General features: G+C 52.3%; 2 protein-coding genes across 4 annotated transcripts; one reads left to right on the forward strand and one right to left on the reverse strand.

The window, feature by feature from the left end:
- Nucleotides 1-235: 235 nt before the first annotated feature.
- MCAM (melanoma cell adhesion molecule) lies at nt 236-8,431 on the reverse strand. Of its 3 annotated transcripts, XM_023644990.2 has the most exons (17): nt 8,243-8,431; nt 6,320-6,444; nt 6,016-6,223; nt 5,861-5,931; nt 5,679-5,766; nt 4,261-4,440; nt 4,026-4,147; nt 3,780-3,942; nt 3,564-3,682; nt 3,336-3,477; nt 3,042-3,163; nt 2,791-2,932; nt 2,612-2,683; nt 2,275-2,422; nt 1,828-1,945; nt 1,650-1,705; nt 236-1,338 (listed from the first exon to the last, which is right to left on the reverse strand). In XM_023644990.2, exons 1-17 carry the CDS (start codon nt 8,307-8,309, stop codon nt 1,317-1,319), a joined length of 1,965 nt encoding a protein of 654 aa, XP_023500758.2. In that variant the 5' UTR covers nt 8,310-8,431; the 3' UTR covers nt 236-1,316. The 3 variants fall into 3 exon arrangements, with proteins under 3 accessions (XP_023500758.2, XP_023500759.2, XP_023500760.2); XM_023644991.2 differs by lacking the exon at nt 1,650-1,705 and having other exon boundaries at nt 8,243-8,430; XM_023644992.2 differs by lacking the exons at nt 1,650-1,705; nt 1,828-1,945 and having other exon boundaries at nt 8,243-8,430.
- On the forward strand, nt 7,457-27,191 carry RNF26 (ring finger protein 26). Its single transcript, XM_005611640.4, has 3 exons — nt 7,457-8,336; nt 8,799-8,955; nt 23,949-27,191. The coding sequence occupies exon 3, from the start codon at nt 24,963-24,965 to the stop codon at nt 26,262-26,264; it is 1,302 nt and encodes a 433-aa protein (XP_005611697.1). The 5' UTR covers nt 7,457-8,336; nt 8,799-8,955; nt 23,949-24,962; the 3' UTR covers nt 26,265-27,191.
- The last annotated feature ends 356 nt before the right edge of the window (nt 27,192-27,547 follow it).

Consider the following 27,547-nt stretch of genomic DNA (forward strand, 5'->3'; position numbering starts at 1 on the left):
AGCTCCTTGCCAGCAGCCTGCCAGGCCTGCAAGCTGTCTCAGGCAGGGCGGCCTTGCTGCTGAGAAGCAGGGGGTTATCCTCTGCGGGAGAGCTTGAGCTGCTTGCTCAGAAGCAGAGGCAGCCCTTGGTCTCTGCTCCCAGCTGCAAAGGGTTTTATGTTCCTTTCGGTACAGTTCCAATTCTGGAGGTCCCAGGCTGCTGTGGTATCCGTGATGAATAAAAAGCAATGTACGATTTCTGGGACAATTAAGCTTTATTTTTCATATATATATATAAAAAGGAAACAGTTTGCAAATTTACACACAGCCTAACAAAACCATACACACACACACACACACACACACACACACACACGCACGCACGCACACACACACAGATAACACATACACACCCCAAAGCTTTAGCCAGGCCCGTTTCTCATCCTAAGTACCATTCTCCCATTAGGGCCCTTCTGCTAGGGTCTAGGCCCATCAGCTCGGTTTGTAGAATTTTCGTGCTAGTATAACTGTAACAGTAATCCCCATAAAGGACAGTCTGGACCTCATCTCTGTCCCGTACCCCCACCTTTCAGTCTTACATGATCCCTTGAGGGCAGTGGGAGCTAAGTGAATGCAGGGGGGTTGGGCTCAATGGTCTTAACTCTGGAAAACAGTGTCAGCTTCCTCACTGCAGGTAGAATGAGATATACCCAGCATATCTTTTAAGGAATGACACGAATTCCTGGCTTCTGCCCAGAGGAGGAAGTGTCACAAAAAGGACTTGAGAGGCAGGCAGTCAACTGCTTCTAGATAATGCTGGGGTACTCTCCAGCACCAGTGTGAACAACATACTTCACCAATGGAGAGGGGCTTCGGCTCAGTGCATCCTCACTTCAGTGATACACCTGAATTATGAAGCCAGCCTTTGGGGCAGGAAATCAGCTCAAGATAAATAGGCTACCTAATTCAGCTGCTGGTTGAAGACGGGTATTTACAGCCATGACATGGGTAAAGAGGAACTCTCCTACCCACTTCTGGGGGACTGAGGCCCCCATCCTTGGGATGAGCATCACTCAACAAATTGAGAGGGTGGTGGACTGGTCCCTGAAGAGGGGGCCTCCAGGGCCACTTGAGCTCCTTCTCAGGACAGCTCTGGCCCTGGCCCATCTGCCCTCTGAAATGGGCTCTGCAGGTGAGCTGGAGCAGGGGTCTTCTCTGTAGTCCACTTTAGAGGCTTTGGTGACCATCCTGAGTCCTGGGGATGGGGGAGGGTGAGCAGGGAACAGGACATGTTCCAGGCAGGAAGGGGGCTTGGTGTGATTCAGTGGGCTAGTGCCTCAGATCGATGTATTTCTCTCCCTAGAAACGGGAAGAGGAGAAGTAAGAGGAATGTGGACATAGTGACGGGAGTTCAAGGTGTGAGCACTAAAAGGGAGGAGGGACAGAAGCAGAAGCTGATGAACGAGGTGCAGCAGCCTAGAGGGAAGCAGCAAGGGCGGTATGGCAGGGCAGGGAAGGAGCGAGTGGGCCCCCGCATAGGCCCGGGCCGCCCTTCACACCTAGTGACCTGAGCCACAGGCCCAGTTCAGGAGGAGGTGATGGTGCTGGGACAGGGTTTTTGCTCTCAGTCTTGGGAGCTACCCTCTCTCCAGGGTCCCTCAGCCACTTGCCTGGCTCTACCGTCTGTGAGTACTGTTAGGAAGGCAAGATGGGGCCTGCTCCCACTCTCCAACAGAGGAGGAGAAGGATAGAAAGAGTTAGTGTTTGGAGAGGACAAGAACCATTAGCCCCTGTTGCTCCCAATCCCTGAAAATGTTTCAGGCACTGACCACAGGACCTGCCTCCTACCTGGTCTCCTGGAGCCCTCTTGTCACCGTTGCTGCCCTGTAGGAGGCCCATCTCTTCTGGGAGTTTATCTGACTTAACTTCAACTACAAATTCACTCTTAGGAGACGGGGGCAGCGTGCTGGGAGGAGGGAGGGAGGCAAGAGGTTGGCAACTCTGGGGCAAGGGCAGGGGAGGGCCGTTGGGAAGGATGTTGGACTGGGTGATGGGGCTCTTAGGTGCTCTGGGGCCAGCTCAGGGAAGGAACACAGGTAATGAATGAAAGGGAGAAGGTGTGGGTGGTAGAAGCTGGGTAGTGGGCAGGAAAGCAGGGAGCATTCAGACCCAGCGTCCCACGCCTGCTCCTAGGGGCGAGTGGGCACTGGGGCAGGCAGGGAACATCCTGAGGAGGCAGCAAGCTGGGGAGCGTGAGACCGGGTGGGGCCGCAGAGCACTAGGTACTGTGCTTACATCTCTTGTTTGCCTGAGCGCCCACACGGCAGCTTGCCCTTCTTGTAGAAGAAATAGAGGACAGCACCCAGCACAGCCAGGACCAGGATGCACACAGTCACAGCCACGATGACCACACCCTTGCTTTCAGGCTCTGGCAGCTTTTTCTCTGTCTCACAAAGACACTCCTAGTCACTCTGTGCCCCAGGCTGCCGCATTTCCATCGCTGCCCCACCAAGCCCAGGGCTGATAGAAGATAGGCCACTGCTCACCTTTCTTGACAGGGCTCCCCAGGGAGGGTCAGGGAAGAATGAAGATGCCCTGGCACAGCCCTGTTCTCGTGCCAGGCACGGCTTACCTGTGGAGGTGCTGTTGGCTTTGGCATGAGGACTGACAGTGGAGGTGCTGAGGCCAGTGGTTCTGTTGGAGTCTGGTGTGAGAGTAGTTAAATGGATTGGGAGGTGGGTCAGGACAAGCACAAGTTAATTCCCACACCTGGGCATGCCCCTGCCACGCTCTGCAGGACGAGGCCCTTACCCAGCTCCAGGAAAATGATGGTGGTGTTTTTGCCCAGGGAGTTGGAGGCCACACATTCAGCACCTGTCTCCAACAGCTCTGGGGTCACAAGGACATTCAGGATGCTCAGGACACTCTGTGGATCCTGGTCTTGTTCACTTGCCTACAAGGAAGGAGGTGCAGCTCAGGGGGCAGGGAGGATGTCCGGTCACGGCGGCAAAGCCTGGGCAGGGATTAATGAGAGCACGGCAAGAAGAGAGGAGCCTGCTCACCGTGCCATCAACATTCCAGGAGATGGTGGGCCGAGGATGTCCTGATGCTTCACAAGACAGATTCAGCACCGTGTTCTCTTTCACCCACACCTTCCTCTCCTTTACTGTCATCCACGGGGACCCTTGGGGAGGTTGGGAGAAGGATGAGGCAGCCAACTCTGCTAGTCTGCTTCCCCCTCCCCACCAGGGCACCCCAGGACAGCAGCTGACTTTTTGTCCTCAAAAAGTTGTAAACTACCCAACTTGGGGTGGCTTCAAGGGGCTACCCGATCTCTGCCCAGAAGGCCTCCTCACCAAAAACGGCTACGTTGACCAGCTGTGTGCGGTTCAGCCCGGGTACACTGGGCACAGACGCCACACAGCGGTAGCCTCCCCCTTCCTCCCGTTTCAGGTTGTATAATTGGAGCACAGGCCCCTTTTGCAGCAGCTTGCCTGTCTGGGGTGACAGAAGAGTCAGAGGGTCACTCCCAGCCCTCTGCTCCCCACAGCCCCTTGCCCCTCACCCCAGGCCCACCTGAGTACCTTTTCTCTCAGCCACTGGAACTCAATGGCCTGGTTGCTCTCTGCCTCACAGATCAGGGTGAGACTGCTGCCCTCCTGGCTCTCAGGGGCTGCAGGTCTCACTCGGACATCAGACACGTCTGGGGACACAGCAGTAGTGTCAGCCTACGAGGGAATTCCACAGGGCTCCCTCTTGCCCCAGCCTGGCCCCCCTGTCCTGAGTCCCCAGCCCCTCACAGTTCACCAGCAGCTCCTGTTGGTCGCTCTGCAGCGATGTTGTGGTTTCCAAGTCCAGGCCGTGGCATTCATAGATCCCACTGTGCTCCTTCTGGGCGGGCTCCAAAACCAGGATCCCATTGTCATCCGTTGTCTCTTCCTCCATCTCCCTGGTGCTGAGGTTCTGGGAAAAGATGAAGGAGTGAGCAGAGGGTACCTCCAGCCACTTCTGCATCCCTGTCTGCCCCAGCACGGAGCCCTCCGTACCTGCTTGCTGATGCTGAAGTGGGGTGGGGGGTTGCCATCAGCCAAACACCTGATTTCCACACGGTCCCCTTCCTTCAGCATTCCCACGGGCTCCACCTCCAACCACACTTTCTCTGCAGGGTCTGCACAGGCAAAGGGGGTAGCTCTCAGCCCAAGAGCTGCCCCTGTGCTGGGTGAGAGGAGCTAGCAGAAGTTTCCGCCGGACCTCGCCCCAGTGGGGTGGGTCAGTACTCACAGAAAACAGGGACAGTGACCTCCTTAGATTCCTTCATGTGGTTCCCGCTGGGCAGCCGGTAGTTGAGCTCACAGTAAAACTGGGCATCTTTGTCTTCTTTAACCAGCTGTGCCTTCAGAACGCTCTGCAAGGTGTACAAGCCACTCGACTCCACGATCTGGGACGACTGAATGTGGACTCCTGAGCGGGGAGGAAGGGGACGGGGCTCAGCCTCAGCCCTGCCTCCAACTCCACCCCCTTGGTCTCCTTGGGGGTTGGCAGGGGAGCGCCTAAGGGACCCCTTGCCCCCTTTGGAAGGCCAGGTACAAATGCAAGCTGTGACCCTTGAATCTGACAGTTTGAGTGCTCATTATAACGCTCATTATAACACCTGGATAAACACTTAGACATGGGAACATGCACAAGGATGTGTGCAAATGATGCTGCAGTGATAAAAAGAAATGAGAGAACACTTGACGTCCACTAACAGGGGAATGAGCAATTAACTAAACTACATTATCTACATCATAGAGAATACTAGGCAGTCGGCAAGAGAGTCAGCTCTAGATAGACTGACCTGGAAAGATTTCCAAGACTCACTGTCACAAGAAAAATGAAATTGTATAGCAACGTATACCACACACTACCATTTAGATCAAGGTCTCTCAACCCCCGCACTGCTGACACTGGGGGCCAGATCATTCTCTGTTGTGGGGCTGTCCTGTGCACTGCAGGATGTTTAGCAGCATCGCTGGTCCCTACCTGCTCCATGCCAGTAGCACCCCTCCATTTGTGACAACCAAAACTGTCTCCAGACATTGCCAAATAGCCCCAGAGGAGGAGCAAAATCACCCCTGGCTAAGAACCACTGATTTAGTAAAAAAACAAAAAAAAAGTCTATACATCCTAAGATATATGTGCATGAGTAAGTAAACAGAAATAGACTTGAGAGAAAACACACTACTTCCAAGCAGAGATGACTTCTGTGAGGGGGTCTGGAGCAGGAAGGAAATTGTCCTTATAGATTTTCTATACAGTTTAAATTCTTTTTTGTTTTTTTTGAGGAAGATTAGCCCTGAGCTAACTACTGCCAATCCCCCCCCCCTTTTTTTTTTTTTTGGCTGAGGAAGACTGGCCCTGGGCTAACATCCCTGCCCGTCTTCCTCTACTTTATATGTGGGACGCCTACCCCAGCATGGCTTGCCAAGTGGTGCCATGTCCGCACCCGGGATCCAAACCAGTGAACCCCAGGCCGCCAAAGCGGAACGTGTGCACTTAACTGCTGTGCCACCGGGCCAGGCCCTATACAGTTTAAATTCTTATGAAAATATTTTCAAGCATCACTTGTGTACTTAAAAAAAATAAAGTAAAATAAAATGCAAGGTGATCCCTGTGTGGTACCATAAGCATGGCTTTTAAGGGCTAAGAGGGCTACTCACGGTTCTTCTCCTCCTTGAGGGGCCGGCCATTCTTGTACCAGATGACCTGAGGAACGGGGTACCCGTTCCTCCCCACACAGGTGGCAACCTAAGGAAAACAGGGTGCCAGTCTCCCCGCCTCAGACCCCACCGAGCCCCGCCTTTGCGCCTGCTTACCACCTGACCACCCCAGCAAATCTCACCTCCTCGGGCTCCTGACTGTTCACAGAAATGCCCACGGCATTGACCTGGATGCTTGGCTCCTCCGGAGCTTCTACAAGGGAGAGAAATAAGGAGGGCCATGGCACCACCACTTCCCAAGACCCACAGTGCCCACAGAACAGATGGGGGCACTCACTGTACACACGGAGCTGGATGCGGTGCTCCTGGGACTGAGGACGCTTGCCCTGGCACAGGAAGATGCGCTCGTCATGGGGGGTGATATGTGCCAGGGCCAGAGTAGTCCCTTTGTCCTGGAGGCTGAGCCGGTGCTGGTACTCCCCAGGCTGGCTCTGGCCCAGGCCCTGGTGCACGCGGAAGATGAGGGTGGGCTTCTCTTTGTGGACCTAAGGGAAGGGGCAGAGAGGAAATGAGCGTCCTGGGGCTACACGGCCAGTAGAGCCTCCTGCCCCTGCTGCCCTCTCTGGGGCTCAAGCACTCACAGAAAACCAGTCCACATGGCCGAAGTTGCCCTGGGAATGGGAGGGGCCACACTTCAGAAGGGCCGTGCCGCCTACTTCCACCTCTACCAGCTCAGGCTCGGGCTGCTCCGCCTCTCCAGGCACACCTGGGGGTGAGAGAGGAACACCCCCAGCAGTTGTGTCAGCTCCAGCTGCTCTCCATGCCCTCCCCTCACAGCCGCTCACTGCAGCTGTTCATGCTGCCACATCGAGGGTCTGAATGGGCCCTGTCCTCTCCTAGCCCTCAACCACTCTCTGCCCCCAGCCTGGAGCCAGCCCGCTCCCAGTTCAAGGAGTTGGGGATGGTCACCTCTGGTCATTGGAGTAGAGACCCTGAGCCCCAGGCACCTCCCAGATGAGACTAGCAGAGGGGCAACCCAGGCCCTGGGCCAAGAGGAAGGCCCCTTTCCTTACATGCCCCTCCTCTCCGAGTGAGCTCAGAGTGTGGGAATGCAAGGCATGTGCCAAGCTGGGGCACACAGGCCCCTTTGTGTCCCCACACCCAGGGGAAGACTTCACTACTCTACCCTTTGCCCCCCAAAAACTCCTTCCCTAAATCCCCCACAAGACCCAGTGGGCCAACTCTGGCCAGAAGCTCCCATCTCATCCTCCCTAAGTGGCACCTCCATGAACATCCTGCACACTTGGGGGACCCCATCCTGGGAGCCTTGTGAATATGGAGGGGTCAGAGTCTCCCCCAACGGTCAGGGCAAGGGCCAGGCCGTGGGCAGGAGTGACGTCAGCGGTGCCAGCGTGCTGCCCGCCCTGTGAGAAGGTGATGTCACTCGATACCATCTGGCTGGACTCCGGGATGCCTGGGTTGTTGCCCTGGGCTGGCTCCCAAACAAGCAGGGCAGATGGAGAGGTCTTCAACCCAGAGCAGGAGCCTCAGATCCCTGACTCTGTTTCTCCAGAGCTAGAAGAGCAGGGCTGGGGTGGGGTGGGGTAGGGGGGCTGGACCTGCTGCAGCTGTGGAGCCCGATTTAACCTTTTCTCCAGAAATATGGTCAGCTTGGAAGGCAGCAGCCGGGGGTACCCCAGGGACGCTGTTGGCACTGAGCATGAGGCGAGGAGCTGGCTATTGCCTAGCCTTCCCCTGCCGGACAGCGGCTGCGACCCGGGACCAAGGAGCCAAGAGAAACACGCGACATCGTTGCGGGCCATACAAGGGCAGCGTGGACCCGGGAGCGCCCAGCTCTGAGGCATTTCCAGAGAAAAACACAGAGGTGCAGGGGCGCTCTTCCCACCTGAACGCGGTCCCATTCCTGGAGATGTAACAAGTCTGGGGCGCTTCCACTCTGGGAATCCTCAATCCCTCGTCTCTGCCACCTGCGATCCCGTCACCCCGGTAGGCGCGAGGCGACCCACGTCGCCCCCGGCCCCTGCCAACGCCCAGCTCAGGCGGGAGCCGCCGTCCCTCCCCCTCTCGCTCACCTCCAGCCTGGCTCGAAGCCCGGGCGGGAGAGGGAGGGCTCGGCGCACCCCTCCAGCTAAGAAAGCTGCCTTTTCCAGCAACAGGCGGGCGAGGAATTCAGGATTTGGGGATGCGCTCTAGCTGCGCCACCCGTCACGACATCAGCTGCGAGCCCCCAGAGTAAGCACCTGAGAAAAGCTCTCCCCAAAGCCCCAAGAGGCTCGGCTCCACCCCTTCCCGCTCCGGGCAGCTGCCTCCTCCCCGCCTCCCCAATCCCGCTCCGGGGACACTCTAGAACAGAGGCTGCAAACTGGCTGCAAAGAAGAGTTGCACGCGCGCAAGGCACCCGGGTGCCGGGGACCCGAGGAGGAGCGCACGCCAAAGCGCAAAGCCCCGGCCGCACCGCGTCGTCAGCGCAGCTCCCGGGCACGCTCCCGAAGCCCCTCGGCCCGGGCCATTGCAGGCGCGGGCTCCCCAGCGAACTCACTCACCCGCGGCACGGCGACAGCAGCAGCAGGCGGCGAGCAGAAAGGCGCAGACGAGCCTGGACAGCTCCATGCTTCCCGGCCGGAGGGCGAGTGGCAAGTGAGCAAGCCCGCGGCGGCCGGGGGCTGACGTCAGGGGGGCGGGGGAGGGGGCCCGGAGCGCGGGGCTGGCCCGCCACGCCCCGCGCAGCCCCCCGCCCCCGCCCCGCGCCGCAGCCCTAGGGGGCGGGCCCGGCGCCGGAGGCCGGGAGCTGCGCCGAGCCGCGCAGCTCGCGGAGGGGGAGGCCGGAGGCGGCCTCCCCGCCCCCCACCCTGGTCAGGGTGAGGGGGCAGTGACAGGTGTCTCGAGGCCGGACCGTCTGGCCGAGGCGGCAGCAAGGAGAAGCTTGCCCGGATGCCCAGAGTCATGCCGGGTCAGAACCAGCAGCGCGCGCCCCCGCTCAGCCCCTACCGGCCAGGGTAGCCCTGGGGGGACCTCCTGGCGGGAGGAGCGGATGACAAGGTCCTCGGTGTCCCCGAGGGGGTCTCCCATTCAGGCTCCTCTCTCTGCCTCTTCCTGCAGCCCGCGAGACCCCTGCCACAGAGAAATCGGCCGGCCACGGTCGCTTCCCAGAACGATTGCACCACTGCGGCTGCCGCCGGCCTGGCGCTGCCCCCAAGCCTCGCAGTCCTGGCAGCTTGGAGGGGAGAACCCTGGGCCGGATCCCACAGACCCAGAGGTACCTGTATTGGGGAGTGGAGATGGTGCCTTATGGGCTACCCCTTCAAACCCACGCTCCTGCAAGTCCGTCTGACTAGAGGAAGGAGGGAGGGGGCTGAAGGCACAGGCCCAAGGGTTTCACACTTCTCCAAGCCCAGGCCTTGAGAATTCTGTTTCTGTCCTCTTCACTCATTGAGCCTAGCCTGGGACTCAGTTTCCCCTCACCTGAATGAAGAAAGGAAGAGGAAGAGTTAATGGGTTCAAGGTGTCCAGTGACCCCTGAAAACCTGTTGCTGTTCCCGGAGGTTGAAAGACCCCCTGCAGCAGAGCTCCAGGCCCCTCTTCCCCTGCACAGGCTCCCGGTCCCTCTTGACTGTGGGGGTGGCATATGAAGAAGGGATCAGGAATGGTGTCAGGCAGCCCTGAGTGGGGTCTGCCACACAGCCGGGTGGTGGGAGCCCTGCCACTGCCCTTCTTCCCCAGCCCTGGGTCTTCTGGCCTCTTGAACTAAGGTTCTGGGGAGTGGGATGGGCTTCTGCCTCGCAGAGACCCCAGCACCCTGGCCCTGGGAAAGGGGGCCACATCTGCAGGACTCCTTCAGCAGTCAGGGTCAAATAGGGCCCTGATTTGGGGTTGAGGCGTATTGCCTGGCAGGGCAGACTTTCTGCTGCTTGGGGGAGGAGCAGGGTGAGGCAGCAAACTCCAGAGATGGGCAGGTGACTTGAGAGAATGCTCTGGGATGGCGTTTTGATGACACAGAGATGACTCTCAAACCACATCAGCCTCATCTTTCAGAACCTTGCTGACCCCTTCCTCCCTGTCCATTAGTCTCCAGCCCGGGGTCCTGCCAAGCCAGCCCGGGCAGGGGGCCTAGAGCCTGGGGGGAGGGAGGCAGAGGAGGACCCTGGCTCTCCATCCCCCAGAGTGAATGTATGGACTGGACCCGGGCGGAGTGGAATGGATGAGCTTGTTTATCCACGGGAGCAGGAGGGGGAATGGCTGAAGGATGCTGTTTGCGCTGACAAGCCTAGAGCTGAGCGTGGAGCTCTGCTTCCCTGCCCCCACCCCCTTCCCTTCACTTAACACCATTAACTAATCATTCTCCTCTCTGGCCTGAAAACAAAGCCAGCTAACCACCAAGGACAGTCAGTTCAGCATTCTTCTTCCGTCCTGAGGACAGTGAAGCCAGGTGGGGGTGGAGGAGCTGCCTCTGCAGTGAAAGGGAAATGAGGTTAGAGCCTAGGATGACATCCCTTCCCTGCATGGCCCCACCAAGCAAGCACAAAGTCTTTTAAGGAAGCCAGTAGCTTGAGGCTATCTGAGCTGCCAGGGAGGAAGTGGGAGAGGTCAGGGCGCAGACAGCTTTGGGATGGCTTAATGAGGGCGGCACTTTGGGGTTCCAAACCAAAGAGAGGTCAAGGCCTTGGAGAGGATTCAGAGGGGACTAGAAATAGGAAGAAAGGGCAGTGAAGGCAGGAGGACAGGGTAGAGGGAGCAGAAAGTGGAGGGTGTCAGTCCTGCAGCTCCTCTAAGATGCCAGAAGACAGGGCTTCGGCAGTCGCAGGAAAGAGAGAAGGTGGCAGAGGAAAAACTCCCAGCGAGAGAGGATTGAGATCCAGCAGAAAAGGAGATCAAGGAGGCAGTAATGGGCCTTCCACCCACCGGGACTCTTGCACCTGGACTGGGTTGCAAGCAGCCTTGCCCAGATTGTAGGCCAAGATCAGAAGCAGCGGCCCTGGGCCAGAGTCCTAATTCTTTGCTTCATTTCTCTCCAGAAGGACGGGGTCGGAATGCTGCATTCCTCCACCCCCATGGCAGACCCAGGCTGCTCAGAGATGAGAGGACCCGCTGTGTGGAATGCCCTCTGTGTATCTCTCTGCCATAGGTCTGACCCCAGGCAGAGAAACTGAGGCTGGGTGGGGTGGTGGCTGTGGTCTGGGTCCCTCAGCTACAGTCTCCAGGGTGGGAGGGCCTTTCATTTCATTGTAAGGAGAGGTGGAGAAGAGTGGGGCCCCAGCACCAGTGGAGTTGGTAAAAAGATGAGGCGGGGCCTACCCCCAGGGACTTGCTGGGGTGAGATTTTAACCTGGGAGTCCTCTCTCACCTCCAGCGTAGAGGGCACAGTTGCCTCCCACCCATCCCTCTGGCCAAGGGGCCTTCCTCAGGAGGATGTGAGGAGGGCCGGCTGGGTGGAGGAAGGAAGCTGAGAGAGACAAGTTTGCAGCTGCAGTAAGGAGCTGGGGGTGGGGTTGGGGGGGCGACCCAGCAATCTTGGCAGTTATGGAGGCTGGGGAACCCCCTGGCCTGGCCAGAAAATAGAGTCCAATCTGGGTCCTTGGAGGCAAGGTAGGAGAATTCCTCCAGAATGGGGGTCTGAGTTGGGAGGAGTCTGTGCTGAGGGAGCGAAAAACAGGGTGGGAGGAGGGTGGGGGGCAGTTGTTGATGAGGACATCATGGGCCAGGAAACCGGATACTGGGGGGCTGGGTGGAAGATGTGGGGGAAGAGATTGAATGGGGGGAAGCAGCCCCTATCCCGGCGGAAGGAGTCTCACTCATGGCCTTTGCACTTGACTCAGGGCGGCAGGAAGGAGGTGCAGCCTGGACTAAGGTGCACCCCTGAAACAGCGTGGAAGGGGAGGAGAGTGACTTAGGGGGGATGGGAGGGGCTATTTTTAAACTTGGAAAAACCGTGAGTGAGTTCATCTCCACCCTGAGTGCTGGAGGCGGCAAAGGCCCCATTGTACAGGGGTCCAGAGAGGCGGAGGGGGGAGGGGCTAGTGGCACAATGGCGAGGATTATGTTAGAGCAGGCAGGGCGAGGGGAGGGAGGGGGACGGGGTGTCTTCGTCACAGCTGGCCTACTGAACTCTGGGGTTGAGCCAGGCTGGGGCTTGGACAGGGGGCTTTTCCAGTCTCACAAAGCCCCCTGTTGGGGAGCTGGGGTCTCTGGTATCCGGTGGTCCATCCTGGGGAGGGGGCTGCGGGTGGGATTCCCACGGCGTGGCTTTCCCAGGGACTGTAGGGTCTGTTCCCAGGCTCCCAGCATTCCAGCGGCTCCCCTGGGAGCGCCTGGCCTCTCTTCTCAGCCCCTTCTCTGCCAGGGAGTCGGGGGGGAGAGAAGGAGAAAGAGGATGTGGATGCATAGGGACTACTCCTGGGGACTAGGGACCCTTAAACTAGCGGGAGGGGGCAGCTGTGGGTGGGGTATGTTGAGGGAGGTCACACCCCTCCCATCCTAGTCCCCAGCCTGCTGAGCCCTGAGACCTGGGACTGTCTCTCTTGTCCCCTCCGACCCCAAGGGCTTCTCCACGTGGGGAGCCCCCCAGCACCCAGGGCTTCCGCCCAGGGGACCCCGCCATAGCCCCTGCTCCCCAGATCTCGCCCCGCAGAGGCTCCAGGAAGGCGGGGCATCCGGCGTCGTTCGCCACCGACCCAAACATTACCATAAATGCTCAGGCGGCGCCGCGGGCCGGGGAGGGGCTTGGGCCGGGGACCCTGGGGCTCTCCGGAAGCCCCGAATCCGGTCTCCCGGCTGCGGTGATTCAGTCTTCCCTCTCCCCGCTCTGGAAAGGGAGAGGGGGAGGCAGAGTAGGGGGGTGTTGGGGAGAAAGCTGAGGCTGCATAGGGAGCCCCTGGGAGCTGCCCCCTGGGCGCGCAGTGACCTCTGAACAAGGAAAGTAGGACCCTCCACGCAGACTCTCAGGGTTGGGACAGGAGTGGGAGCTTCTGGGTATCCTTCTAGCTTCTGCGTATCCTTCTAGCTTCTGCAGGACCCACTCCTGTCAGCTGTAATAATGGGGCCTCTTCCCCCTATCTTCTGGGTCTCAGTTCTCTGGACTCTGAGGGCCTAAACATCTTTCCACTTCCTCCTTCCACCCTAAATTTGGAGATTGGAGCATGTTAGGGGGCGGGGTTACAGGGTGGGGGCTGGAAGCAGGATGCTGAGAGATTACACCTCTCCCCCTCAGGGAAATTCACATCCGCTCCCCAAAATACCGCCACGCAAGGGGAGTAATGTCCCCAGAGAGCTGTTTAAATTTGACTCTGGGTTGTCCCTGAGGAAAGGCCAGCTAGTCTAGGAGAGGAGCCCATGGGAAACCTAGAGATGCTATGTTCTGGGTCTCCTGGCCTTTACCTCCCTGAAGGCCACTTCCGCATTCCCTCTACCCTTCCACACGGAGCTTTGAGTAACCCGGGAGGAGCCCTGGAGGAGGGGAGCCTTGTTCCACTCCACTCCGGGAAGGCGGGCTGTGATCCTGCTGAAGTTGCCACAGCTGATCCTGGAGGAGGGGAGAGAGGTGGGAGAAAGAGAAGAGGGGAGGCAAGACAGGAGCTTGCTCCCTGCCACCCTGACCCACACCCCAGGGTCTGGGGCTTCATAACTTGATGAACGGAGAGTACGCAGGATTTGGAGTCAGAGAAGGGCCCCAGACCAGGTCAGCCTGGGGCTGGGCTCTCCTGTGCCACCTTCCCTTCGCATCCCTGGCACCCTGGAAAGTGCTTTCAGCGTTGGTCTCAGACACCCGGCTGTAAACTCCATGAAGGAACTGGTGGCTTTGAGACTGTTCTACCACTTAATGAGCTAATCTCAGGAAAGTGACGGAACCAGTGACCACTCATAGGGGACACGGCCGTGCTCAGAAGCAGGGAAGAAGCTACTCATATCCAATATCTGTACCATGCGTTACAACTGAGACGCTTCACTTAAGGGTCATTTTCACCACCAATATTTATCTTGATCTTTGCAACAAAACAAATGAGGAAACTGAAGAACAAAAGTTAAATGACCTGAAGTCACGCAGCCTGTGAATGATGGAACTACGTTTTTTTCATTGTGGTAAAAGACACATAGCCTAATTCACCCTTTTAACCATTTTCAGTGTACAATTTAGTGGCATTAAGTACATTCACGATGTTATCCAGCCATCACCGTTGTCTGGTTCCGGAGCTTTTCGATCACTCCAAGGAACTAAAATTTGAACCGAGATTGATCTAACTCCCAAACCTGTGCATGCTACCTGTAATAATTCACAGCTGCGTTAAGTAAACGTATACTGGAAATGAAAGTAGTGGATTGAATACCACGGAATTATGTGGTATAAACAGGAAATGCAGCAGGGATTCAGAAAAGGGAGCATCGGTGTGGACCTCTGCCTGCACTAGCCAGGAAAGTCCTTCTGGACATGTGGAGGCTTCAGTGAAAAGTCAGGTTTAGATAGGGGAGGAATGAGGATAGATATTCCAGGCAGGGTAAGTGGCACAAGCAAGGAGAGAGGGGTGACTGAAGAGAAGGGCTCGTACAATGACGTCTGCAGAGTTTCTGTATCAGAAGAGTTCAGGGTAACCATCTGGTTAGAAGGTGGGGCTGGTGGGGAGACTAAGTGACATGGCTTGAAGTGATATTTGCAGAGCAAGCCCAGTGCTTTTATTTCCATTGTATGTCTGCTTGGAATGCCTTGAGGAGAGCATTAGCCCCTACCACCACCCATTGGCACCACCCTTATGCAAAAAGCTGGTACTCAGTAAAGAGTATTTATTACATGGCTAACTAGAAATTCAACAGGGGAGAAGGTGCATACATGTGAGAACTTGGGCAGATGAGGTGGAGTTAGGTCATGGGGGAGGAACTTGGATCTTAAGACAAAGTAGGCAATGGGGAGCAGCTGCAGGTTCTTGAGCAAGGGCAAGACGATGTGATGAAATTGGAATTTAGGTTTTCAATGGTTTCTCTATTTCTTCGTTGCCTGAGAGCGCCCCCCTGGTGTCCCTAGGTTGAATTGTTCCCTCATCTCAGGGAGCGGGCAGGAGGAAGGGGGCACTGAAAAGCAGCATTGACGATCGGAGAAGCCAGACCCTTGGGCCTCATTTCAATTCATCCTGAGTGATGACAGCACTGCAGTGAAAATAGAGGTGACATGTGGACAGAGAGGGTTTGATGTGAAGGAAAAGGCATTGTGGTGGTTCCCCTCTCTGTCTCGTAACTCTGAGCTGGGATGTTGTGTCAGGTCCTAAGCTGGGGGCTGGAGATAGGATGATGACTAAGACAGGTCTATGTGCGTGAGAAACTTGTACTCTAGTGAAGGGGACAGACAAGTAAACAATTATAATACAACGTGTCTAGCGTGTAAGTAGGCACATAAAACAGTTACTTAACTTAGCCCGAGGTGGTCAAAGGCGGCTTCCTGGAAGAACTGACCCCTAGCTTTATTGAAGGGACCATGGTAAGTAACCAGGTAAATGGGATGTGGCAGCATGCTATGTGCAGGAGATTACTAGCAGTTGGTTAGTATCTGGCAAGGGAGGAATGAGTTTAGTGAGGGATGAGGCCAGATTACAGAGGATTTGTAAACCACGGTAAATTATCTAGAGTGATGGGGTGTGTCTGCATGGTTTTAAGCAGGGGAGCACCCGCAAACCAGTTTAGATCCATCAGAGTTCAGGCCCCAGAGCGACAAAACCAAAGGTCCCACTTCTAGAGTCCTATTTCCCTTCCCAGGTCTGTCCTGTCCCTTGGGTGGCTGAGGTTGGAGACAGCTGGTCCCTTCTGGGGGAGGCTGCCTCTACACGTAGGGTGTGGCCTTATTTTAACTTTCAACAAGCCAGTCCATCTGATCATAAAAATCCCTTACTAGAGTGAAAGATAAGCACTGGGGGGGAACCTCTTCTCTTATTTCACCCCCATGTGACAGATCCTCATGGCAGCTCCTTCCCACATCTGACTTGAGATAAGACACAGCACTTTGAGTCCCCTCTAAACAATCCTTGAATAAACTCCATGCAGTGGAGTACTATGCAGCTGTTAAAAGAATAAGGATGATCTCTATACACTGGTATGGAGTAATTGCCAGAATATAATTTTTTAAATTTCTTTATTCATTTATTTTTAAAGGTTGGCACCTGAGCTGACATCTGTTGCCAATCTTTTTTCTTTTTGTTTTTCTTCTCCCCACAGCCCCCCAGTACATAGTTGTATATTCTAGTTGTTAGGTCCTTCTAGATGTGCTATGTGGGACGCTGCCTCAGCATGGCCTGATGAGCGGTGCCATGTCTGCGCCCAGGATCTGAACTGACGAAACCCTGGGCCGCTGAGGCGGAGCTTGAAAACTTAACCGCTCAGCCACCGGGCCGGCCCTCAGAATATAAGTTTAAATTAAAAAGCTAGATATAGAACACTATCTAGAGAATGCTATCTTTTGTGTAGGAATGTAGGAACATTTCATCTATTATCCATCTATATTTATGCTTTTAAATAGAAACAATGAAAGGACCAAAACCAAATAAAAATAGTTACCTAGAGAGACGGAAGGAGCAGGCCTGCCTCTAATATTTGTGTGGCCAGGTCCGAGTACAATAAAGGCTCACATATCATATATCAAAATATTTGAATTATTTGAAAGTAACTAACTGTTAAATGCATTCTATCCTCTTACCTAGACAAATATACTTTCTAGTGACAAAATAAAAAAATATGTAAAGCTGTGGCTTTTGTATGACTTAGAGTCAACAAAATATCCAAGATAAATTAATTTAATCATTATTGCACATGCCTGTTCAATGTGCTCATGGTGTTCTCATGGTAGGACAGCAGTGTTTGGATGCAAAATAAAATTATATACGTGGATTATTACGTATTTATTCCGTTAAATTAATTTTTCTTGCCTTCATTTTGGTAAAATCCCTAATTATGTTGTTATAATAAAAATTTTCTCATAATGCATATTCTTTTGCCAGTAATGCCAAATTAATTGACTTTTCTTGAGTCATTGTTGTTCTTAGATGTTTAAAAAATTAATTTCAATTTGGAGAAATGTTGCTCCAAACTGAAATTATTACCAATATTTGTAAAGCAATACTTAGATTCAGAATTGACTCGTAAATTTTCTATGTCACGTTCCGACATTGTAAAGGAGTTACATAGAATAAATATTTTATCCCAGAAAACATTTAAAATATTTTTCATCATATAAATATCATTTATATTGTAATTTTCACCGTCTCTTAGAGCCATATCTGGATCCATTTGGTGGTTCTTAAGTTTTATTTTTTTCAAATTCTTCTGTGCTGGCATATTATAAAGAAAACCCTGAAGAGCAGTGTATCACTGTAGTTCTTCAAATCTCTCTTCAGTTGAGACTTGAGTTGATCTTGGCCAGAAGATAATCTCTAGAGAAATTAGTTTGGGGATTATTTGCACGTGAAACTTTCTTTATGCCAACATTTTTATTTCCTTGTTTTAGTTTCTGTATGTGTATATTGCTTGCAAACATTTTTATTTCCTTGTTTTAGTTTCCCTATGTATATATTGAACTCTATTTTGGAAAAATTTCAAACACTCAGAAAAGTTGCAAGGATAGGACAGAGTCCTTGTATCCCCTTTACCGAGTGTCACAGATGATTGGCATTTTGTCAGGTATTTTGCTTTTTTATTCTATGTTTAAAATTTGAATAAAAAATTTTTATTTGATATGTGTGTGTACATATGTTTAATTATTTTTTTGTCAGTCATGAGAGTAGATTGCAGGCATCAAGCCCCTAGGTCCCTTAATACTTCAGTATTTCCTAAGAAGGATATTCTATATAACCACAGTACAGTGATCAAATTTACAAGATTTTTGGGGGCTGGCCTGGTGGTGCAGTGGTTAAGTGCGCACATTCCACTTCAGTGGCCCGGGGTTCACAGGTTCGGATCCTGAGTGCGGACATGACCGCTGGGCAAGCCATGCTGTGGCAGGCATCCCACGTATAAAGTAGAGGAAGATGGGCACAGATGTTAGCTCAGGGCCAGTCTTCCTCAGCAAAAACAGGAGGATTGGCAGCAGATGTTAGCTCAGGGCTAGTCTTCCTCCAAAACAAAACAAAAAAACAAAACAAGACCAAAAAAAAGATTTAAATTGATACAAGACATTTCTAATCTAGAATCCATACTCTGGTCCGACAAGAGTCCCAGTAATGTCGCTGGCAGCGTGAGCTCGTCCTGTCTCGTGCGGGATGCAGTGCAGAACCCTCCAGCGCGTGTGGTCCTCAGGTCTCAGCACTCTCCTTGAATCTGGCAGTTCCTCAGACTTTGTGTTTCCTATTTGTCAGTTTGGATTGTCCGATGTATCCTTGTGCTTAAATTATGGGTATGCATCCCAGGCTGGAATACTGCATAATATGAACATTAGCATCCCTTGATGGGTCTGGCTGGAACCAATTTTTACTATGATGGTTTTAAAATGGTGATTTTCCCCCTCAGCCTCCCTCCTTGTGTACCAGTCGGCATTCCACTGTGCAGAAGAGCCCTCTCGTCACATTTATTCGTTTATCTGTATCTTTTTATTATCAGTTTAGACTCATGGATTCCTATTTTATTCAATGAGTTTTATTCCATTACTGTCCTTATTTATATTGATGATGAAATTAACCCAGATTTGGCCACCTTTGAGATGGCTCCTGTGTCTTTTTTTTTTAAATTTTTTATTTTTTTGAGGAAGATTAGCCCTGAGCTAACATCTGCCAATCCTCCTGTTTTTGCTGAGGAAGCCTGGCCCTGAGCTAACATCCATGCCCATTTTCCTCTGCTTTATATGTGGGACGCCTACCCCAGCATGGCGTGCCAAGTGGTGCCATGTCTGCACCCGGGATCCGAACCAGGGAACCTCGGGCCGCCAAGAAGCGGAACGTGCAAACTTAACCGCTGCACCACTGGGCCAGCCCCCTCCTGTGTCCTTTGACACTGACCCTCGCCCCATAATTTTTGGCACTACTTTCTTTCTGGCCCAACAAGATGTTCCAAGTTCACATGGTACCATCTCTGCCCCAGCCCTGTAATCAACCATTTTTCCAAGGAATCCCAGTTCCTTTTAGTGAGGATGGTAGTTAGAAACCAAGATCTGGGTACTATTGCTAGTGGGGTATTATTGCTTCTACGTGCTTTCAGTGGACATAGCTAGGTAAAAAATATGTACATATCATACATATGTATATATAATACATCTAATCTAATATATATTAGTATAACACTTATCTAATCTATTATATATAGATATATATCTAATATATAATATATTATGTATAATATATTATTTGTAATATATATAATATATATTTTATATATATATATTATAAAGCATGAGTTCCTACTGGTAACTTCTTTTTTTTTGAGGAAGATTAGCCCTCTTTTTGCTGAGGAAGACTGGCCCTGAGCTAACATCCGTGCCCATCTTCCTCTACTTTATATGTGGAACGCCTACCACAGCATGGCTTATTGCCAAGCGGTGCCACATCCACACCCGGGATCCGAACCGGCAAACCCTGGCCGCCAAAGTGGAACGTGGGAACTTAACCACTGCGCCATCGGGCCGGCCCCTCAACTTTCTGTGACTGGCTTCTTTCCCTTAGCATTATGTTTTCACATTTCATCCATGTTGTAGCATGTTTCAGAATTTCATTTGTTTTTATGGTTGAATAGTAGCCCATTGTGTGTATATACCACATTATGTTAATCCATTTGCCTGTCAGGGGACACTTGCGTTGCTTCTACTTCTTGGCTATTTGAATAGTGCTGCTATGAATATGTGTGTGCAATTATCTCTTTGAGACCCTGCTTTCCATTCTGTTGGATATATACCCAGGAGAGGGATTGCTAAATCATATAGTAGTTCTATTTTTAATTTTTTGAGGAACCTCCACACTGTTTTCTGTAGTGGCTGTGCCGCTCTACAATCCCACCAACAGTCCACAAGTGCTCCAACTTCTCTGCATCCTTGCCAACACCTGCTATGTTCTATTTCCTAGTAGTCTTCTCACTGGGCACAGGTGACATCCCACCTCAGCCCTACCTCCACCTCTCTGATGACCAGAGAGCATCCTCCCATATGCCTGCTGACCAAAAGCACATCATCCTTGGGGAAACGTCCATTCAAGCCCCCAGCCCATCCCCCACTCAGGCTATTTGGTTTCCTGTTGTTGAGTGGCAGTTCTCTTCAATCCTCATTAGATACATGATCTGCAAATACTTTCCCCAACTCTATAAGTTGTCCCCCCTACTCTGCTGATGGTGTTGCTTGATGCACAAAAGCCTCCAACTTTGACGTAATCCGATTTGTCTATGTTTTCTTTTGTTGCTTATGCTTGTGGTGTCATATCCAAGAAATCATTATCAAATTCAGTGTCATCAAGCTATCCTCTATGTTTTCTTCTAGAAATTTTATAGTTTTGGGTCTTATGTTTAGGACTTTATTCCATTTTGAGTTAATTTTTGTATGTGGTGTAAGATAAGAGTCTAAATTCATGCTGTTGCATGTAGATATCCAGTTTTCCCAGCGCCATGTGTTGAAGAGACTGTCCTTTCCCCATTGAGTGGTCTTGGCACCCTTGTTGAAGATCATTTGGCCATACATGTGAGAGTTTATTTCTGGGTTGTCTGTTCTACTCGTTGGTCTATATGAATGTCTGTCTTTATGCCAGTACCACACTGACTTGATTACTGTGGTTTTGTAATAATGTGTACATAGACATTGTAGATATTGCCATACTCCTCTCCATTGGGGTGATAATATTTTGGTTTCCTACCAGCAATGTATGAGAGTGCTTGTTTCCCCAGAGCCTTGCCAACAGAGTGTACTGTCAAGCTTTGTTTCCTTATAGTTTATTAGAATGCGGCTTCTTTAGATTTAGAAAATACTTTAAAATTTAACAGAAATTACTTCATCCTTTTAAAAGTAAAACAATTCCTGAACAGTCACATGCAAAAGAATTAATCTAGACATGGATCTTACATGTTTCACAAAAATTAACTCAGTCTCATAGACCTAAATGTAAAATGTAAAACCATAAAACTTCTAGATAACATAGGAGAAAATTTAAGTGATCTTAGGTTTGGCAATGAATTTTTGGCATGATCCATGAGAGAAAAAATTGATAAGTTGGACTTCATTAAAATCAAAAACTTCTGTTCAGTGAAAGACACTGTTAAGAGATTGAAAAGACAAGCCACAGACTGGAGAAAATATTTGCAAAATACATATCTGGTAAAGAACGGGTATCCAAAATATACAAAGAACTCTTAAAACTCAACAATAAGAAAACAAACAACCCAATTAAAAAATGGGCCAAAGACCTTAACAGATGCTTCACCAAAGAAGATATACAGATGGCAAATACCCAGATGAAAAGATGTCGACATCATTTGTCATTGGGGAATTGCAAATTAAAACAACGAGATGCTACTCCAAAACACTGACAACGCCAAATGCTGGAGAGGATATGTAGCAACAGGAACTCATTCGTTGCTGGTGAGAATGCAAAATGGTACGGCCACTTTGGAAGGTAAACATACCCTTACCATACGATCCAGTAATTGTGCTCTTTGTATTTACCCAACTGAGATGAAGACTTATGTCCACACAAAAACCTGCACATGGATGTTTATAGCGGCTTTATTCATAATTGTCAAAACTTGGGAGCAACCAAGATGTCCTTCAATAGGTGAGTGGATAAACAAACTGTTAGGTGCATCTATACAATGGAATATTATTCAGGGATAAAAAGAAGTGAGCTATCAAGTCACAAAAAGACACGGAGGAGGGGCTGGTCCCATGGCTGAGTGGTTAAGTTTGCACATCCCATCGGGAGCCCAGGGTTTCGCCGGTTTGGATCCTGGGTGTGGACCTAGCACTACTCATCAAGCCACGCTGAGGCAGCGTCCCACATGCCACAACTAGAAGGACCCTCAGCTTAAATATACAACCATGTACTGGGGGGGATTTGGGGAGAAAAAAAAAGATTGGCAATAGTTGTTAGCTCAGGTACCAATCTTTAAAAAAAAAAATGAATTAATATTACAGATGTTCCTCACCAACTACTGCAAATACAGCATTAATTTCTGAGTGCTTCTGGAACCACACATTGGAATAAGAAGAAAACCAAGAGGATGTGACTACTTAATTAATGTATTTCTTTTCTTACCTAAGTGCTTCAACCACTCAAAGCGTCCCTTGCCCAAACCACAGATCTTTGTGGCATTGGGACACTGTCACCTCATGTTTCCAGGACATGGGTTATGAGATGTGGAGAAGTGCTCTCCGGGCTGAACGGTGTTGTTACCCAGAGCTGATGTTCAGAGTTATGAGTTCTGCTGTGCCAGTGCCAAGCCCTGAATCCCGATTGACTGAGGAAAACATTTTTTGGTATGTTTGTGATTTGTGGGTCTTTGGGTGGTACTGGGAGGGAACAGGGTGGAGGGGGCAGGATGAAGTCTTCCACGGATGTAACCTTTTATACAGTTTTGACTTTGGGACCCTGTAAATAATTTGCATAATTGAAAAGCAAAATTAAATCAAAAAGGAAAAAATCCAACTGGAAAACCTTAGCAGTAAGATAGATTTTACTGGGGCCGGCTCCGTGGCCGAGTGGTTAAGATCTCGGGCTCCGCTTCTGAGGCCTAGGGTTTCGCCGGTTCGGATCCTGGGTGCGGACATGGCACCGCTGATTAGGCCCCCTCCCGACATGCACCGCTGATTAGGCCCCCTTGAGGCGGCATCCCACATACCACAACTAGAAGGACCCACAACTAAAATATACAACTATGTCCTTGGGGGATTTGGGGAGAAATAGCAGGGGAAAAAAAAAAGAAGGTTGGCAACAGTTGTTAGCTCAGGTGCCAATCTTTAAAAAAAAAAATGTATATATAGATTTTACTGAATGCTTGATGGGAAAGCGAAGGGGAGGGTTATAGTACACACAATACCACAAAACAAAACTCCTGCATTAGTCATTCTTTCATGGTTTTATTCTCTCTTAATCTTCAAACCCGAACAACCTCTAAAAACCCCTTCTATTGTACCAGCTAGCATCCTCACCCAGCAAAACAAAAGCCACGCAGTTAGCATAGCAGCAGAAACCAGCTGTTGCTCTAGCAGGCCCCTTGGGGGCAGATAGATGCCTGAGGGTTTTAGTTCCACCCACTACGTTTTCTGTTATAAAATTCTGCAAGGATACCACCTCCAGGCAGTAAACGTTCTCAAGATCTGGCTTATTCTCAATCACTGTCACTCACGGTAGTAAGCACTTTGAATTTCTTCCCTAAAGTTAGTTGGCGTTGGTTCTTTCCACCAATACCTCTTCAGTCCTCCTCCTCCAGCCTCCAATAGATGCCTGACCATTGCTTCGGCACCTGTGGGTGTTTGAACCAGCTCTTACCTGAAATAGTCCTGGAGGAGAAAGAAACATTATCAAGTTAGTAGTGATACTGCTTGATTCCAAACAGAGCCACCATTTCCAGGACCACTCCCCTAGTCAGCACTGGCAGGCGCCTTGACTTCTCCAGGGGGGGCCATTCAGCGCTGCTTTCGCATTCTGGTCACGTGGTACTTTCAGCCATTACGTTCCTAGTTGAAGAATGGAGAGCGTTTTGTAGTAATTCACTTGTCACAAGAATTTTGGCCACAGGTCACCTCTGAGACATTGGGACTCCAATGTCTCAGTAAAGGTCTGCTGCACACCTCAGCTCTGTATCAGTGGTGCTTTGGGGAATGACGGATTCAGGCAGTGTTCAGGGTGGGGCGAAGGGGGTGGGGCGTACAGACACTTTCTGGAGGCCAGAGTGGAGATGAAGAGTTCAATACAAGCAGGAAATTAAAGCAATGGTGACCAAGGGACGGATAAGATTCCCAAGTATCCTTGACGTTAGTAGAAAACACTCGGCTTCCCAATATATTTGACATGGGGCCTCAAATATATTTTGAATATTATTTGAATATTAAAGAGAAGGCTAACTGGAGCCGCCCAGGCGTAGATATCTAAATAGAGTGTTCAAGTAAACAAATGCGGCTGAAGTAAGGGGTGAGCTATTTCCGGTTCGTGGCCTCCTTGTCTCAATGACAATGAGGTAATCTCCTGAGGATGCTGAGAAAATCTAATGGAGCGTGAGGAAACTTTGTTATAGCAGCTTGGGAATCCCCTGTAACAATCTGTTTCCTCGTGTGAACTGCTTGAGAGCAGGCACCGTCTTAAACCTTTTTTGTATCCTCAGTGCATTTGTAGGAGCTCAATAAAAGATAGAATAAATGAATAAATAGAGGAGGACGAGGCAGCGAGCCTGAGGAGGCTAAGGAGGCGGTGCAATTCCAGAGCCCAGCTCGGAGGCAGTGACCCCCAACCCGCACCTAAAATGATCACGCCGCGCGGCCAAGAAAAAGAACGGCGCCCATATTTAGCCTCGTCCAAAGTCCTGCGCCTTTAGGGGGCGAGGCTAGAGGGCATATTCCGCCTCTGCCCGCCAACTGACCAATCACGCCTTCAAAGGGGCGGGGATTTCAGTCTGTCTCCGCCCCTCCCTCTGGAAAGTAAATATGTTTGGGCGCCGTTCAAACAGACCAATGAGTGCTCGACGTCCCTGCGGTTGGCCCTCACCGATTGGCCGGAGTTCTTCGTCACTCCCTCCCTGTCACGGTTCTTGCCCCACCCCTTCGCACACAAGATGGCGGCGCCCAGCGGAGTAGAGGCTGCGCCTGGGGTTTGCTGAGGCTGACTCCCTTTCCCAGTCCCCCTTTGGGCGCAAAGCGCCGCGAGCCCGGGGGACGGGGGCCGGGCGGGGACAGGGGCACCTGCGTAGCTGGACTGCGAGCCCGCGCCCAGCCTGCGCCGCCCCCACCCGGCCCCGGCCCGGCCTGATCCCATCCGTTCCCGGTCTCCGCTCGGTCTGAGCCATTGCCCGACCGTGGTACGCCACCCCCGGGCCTCCAAAGCTGAAGTCTCTCCTCCATCCCGGGCTCACCTCCACTCTAGAGATGTTTGGCCTCTTCCCTTCCAAACAGCCCGCCTTCAAAACCGGGACTTCTGGATCGGCATCTGGCCCCCTGTCCCTCCACTGAGACTCCACTTCCCTCTGACCCACTTCTTCCTTAGATTCTTGATTCTCTCCCTGGGTTGGAGACTGCTCACTTCTCGTCCAAATTAATCCCTGACCCCCCAAATATTGACAGCCTTGACAGCCCCCTCAACCAGGAGCGAGACTTCCTTTTGGACTAACCTCCGTAGCCCTATCATGGAGGCTGTGTACCTTGTAGTGAATGGGGTGGGCCTGGTGCTGGACGTGCTGACCTTGGTGTTGGACCTCAACTTCCTGCTGGTGTCCTCCCTCCTGGCTTCCCTGGCCTGGCTCCTGGCCTTCATCTACAACCTGCCACACACGGTACTGACTAGTCTTCTGCACTTGGGCCGCGGAGTCGTGCTTTCACTGCTGGCCTTGATTGAAGCCTTGGTACGGTTCACCTTTGGGGGCTTGCAGGCCTTGTGTACCCTGCTATACAGCTGTTGCTCTGGCCTGGAGAGCCTAAAGCTCCTGGGGCACCTGGCCTCTCACGGGGCACTGAGGAGCCGGGAGATACTGCACCGGGGTGTCCTCAATGTGGTCTCCAATGGCCATGCTTTGCTGCGCCAGGCCTGTGACATCTGTACCATCGCTATGAGCTTGGTGGCCTACGTGATCAACAGCTTGGTCAACATCTGTCTCATTGGCACTCAGAACCTCTTCTCCCTGGTGCTGGCCCTGTGGGATGCGGTGATGGGGCCGCTGTGGAGGATGACAGACGTTATGGCTGCCTTCCTAGCCCACATTTCCAGCAGTGCTGTGGCCATGGCCATCCTCCTCTGGACCCCCTGCCAACTAGCACTGGAGCTCCTGGCCTCAGCTGCCCGCCTCTTGGCCAGCTTTGTGCTTGTCAATCTCACTGGCCTGGTGCTGTTGGCTTGCGTGCTGGCAGTGACAGTGACTGTGTTGCACCCGGACCTCACCCTGAGGCTCGCCACCCAGGCACTCAGTCAGCTCCATGCCCGGCCATCCTACCACCGGCTCCGAGAGGATGTTGTGCGATTGTCTCGCCTAGCACTGGGCTCAGAGGCCTGGCGCCGAGTCTGGAGCCGCAGCCTGCAGCTGGCGAGCTGGCCAAATCGGGGAGGGGCACCTGGGGCTCCTCACAGTGGCCCTAGGAGGGTACCCTCAGCTACGACCTGGCGACAGGACATTCTTCCTGAAGCAGGGCCCAGATCAGTGGCAGAAGAGGAGGAAGTCAGGATGGCCAGAGCAGCAGCTGCCCGGGGCCGGGAGAGGCTCAATGAGGAGATGCCCATAGCTGGGCAAGACCCATGGAAATTGCTGAAGGAGCAAGAGGAGCGGAAGAAGTGCGTCATCTGCCAGGACCAGAGCAAGACGGTGCTGCTTCTGCCCTGTCGGCACCTGTGCCTGTGCCAGGCCTGCACTGAAATCCTGATGCGCCACCCTGTCTATCACCGCAACTGCCCACTGTGCCGCCGGGGCATTCTGCAGACCCTCAATGTCTACCTCTGAAGACTCCGTCTCTGCCTGCTCAGCCCTCTACGCTCTACGCAGCCGCCTGCGCTAGGACAGCATCAGCACCTGATCTCCGATTCCTGGCCTGAATCCCCACCTGCCCCCATGGCTGTCATGCCAAGCCTCTAAGCCATACATCCAGGACATTGAGATGGGATACTCTAGGAGACTATGACCTGGGTGGGGGCAGGGTAATAGCTTTTCCTTACCCAGTGGGTCCCTGTGATGCTGAGGGTGGTGAGTGTGTCACTATGCAAGGCCCTGAGACTGTTTTCTGTGGACTCCCCTCCAGCTTTCCAGGGCCCACCCAGATGCCAGCCTCTGGAGCCCCTGTTCTTTGCTTCTGTTTTTTTTTTGTTGTTGTTGGAGATTTGCAGTTTCTCTCCCTGCCCCCTCCTCACTTCTTCCCCAGCTTCTGCAGCCACAACACATTAGTGTCATTTGGGTGTTTTGGCAACTCAAGGGCCTTGGAATGCTCTTGAACCTTTGCTTTCAGCTAGAGCCCCTGTGCCCTGGGAGGCTTTGGGGTAGGATCTCTTAGGTGCCCTTAGAGCTACCACTACTGCCTGTCATGATCTTATGAGGCTCCCTCCAACCTGACTCAACTGCTGGGATCAGTTTACCCCTGGGTGGGAGGGAGGGACGGTCTGCACCTGCCTTTGGGACCATGTACCCTCTGGCACCCCAGCTCCACTGGGACCCTCAGGAGGGATAACCAGGTTTCTGCTTGTACCCCCTTCACTCCTCACATCACAGAGGAAAATGGCATTCCCTTTCCACTTGTCTCTCCCTGGCATGGGGAGGGCAGACTGTGCACATTTCACTAGGGTCCAAATACAGAAGGGGCCAGGACCTTGGGGCATGCAGCTTGCCGAGGGGTCTGTCTGTCCCAGCTTCCAGTGAATAAAGTCCTGTTGCCAGCTCTGAGGGCCTGTGTGTGCATCCTTGCAAGGGCGAGCAGTTGGTCAGGGTAACTAACACTGCAGCAGGGTCCTGCAGTCCTCCTGGAGTCACAGTGTGGTCTGTGGGGGACCTGGTTGGGGGAGAGATGAGATAGGTGGGAGTACTGTGTCTTGGGGAGAGCCCAAACAGGTATGGCTGGATTAGCTTTCACCCCATCCACTTGGTGCCCTCACACACATGGCTTTTGGAAGGCCCTCCCTATCTTTTCTGTTGTTGCCAGAATTAAGCCCTAGGAGAGAGAAGTGTGAACTTTCTCATCGTGTGAGTCAGCCTTCCCAGCTTCTCCTCTGGTGCCACTCTTCCCAGGAGGGAACTTG

Source organism: Equus caballus, chromosome 7 (genome assembly GCF_041296265.1).
Source record: "Equus caballus isolate H_3958 breed thoroughbred chromosome 7, TB-T2T, whole genome shotgun sequence".
In the NCBI taxonomy this organism is placed as follows: Eukaryota; Metazoa; Chordata; class Mammalia; order Perissodactyla; family Equidae; genus Equus; species Equus caballus.

Coding starts and splice junctions, on each gene's coding strand:
- RNF26 (XM_005611640.4), top strand. CDS start 24,963: ATGGAGGCTGTGTACCTTGTAGTGAATGGGGTGGGCCTGGTGCTGGAC.
- MCAM (XM_023644990.2), bottom strand. CDS start 8,309: ATGGAGCTGTCCAGGCTCGTCTGCGCCTTTCTGCTCGCCGCCTGCTGC. Junction 3,943..4,025: donor ACTTCAGCATCAGCAAGCAG/GTACGGAGGGCT, acceptor ATCTTTTCCCAG/AACCTCAGCACCAGGGAGAT. Junction 1,339..1,649: donor CTCACAGACGGTAGAGCCAG/GCAAGTGGCTGA, acceptor TCCCGTTTCTAG/GGAGAGAAATACATCGATCT.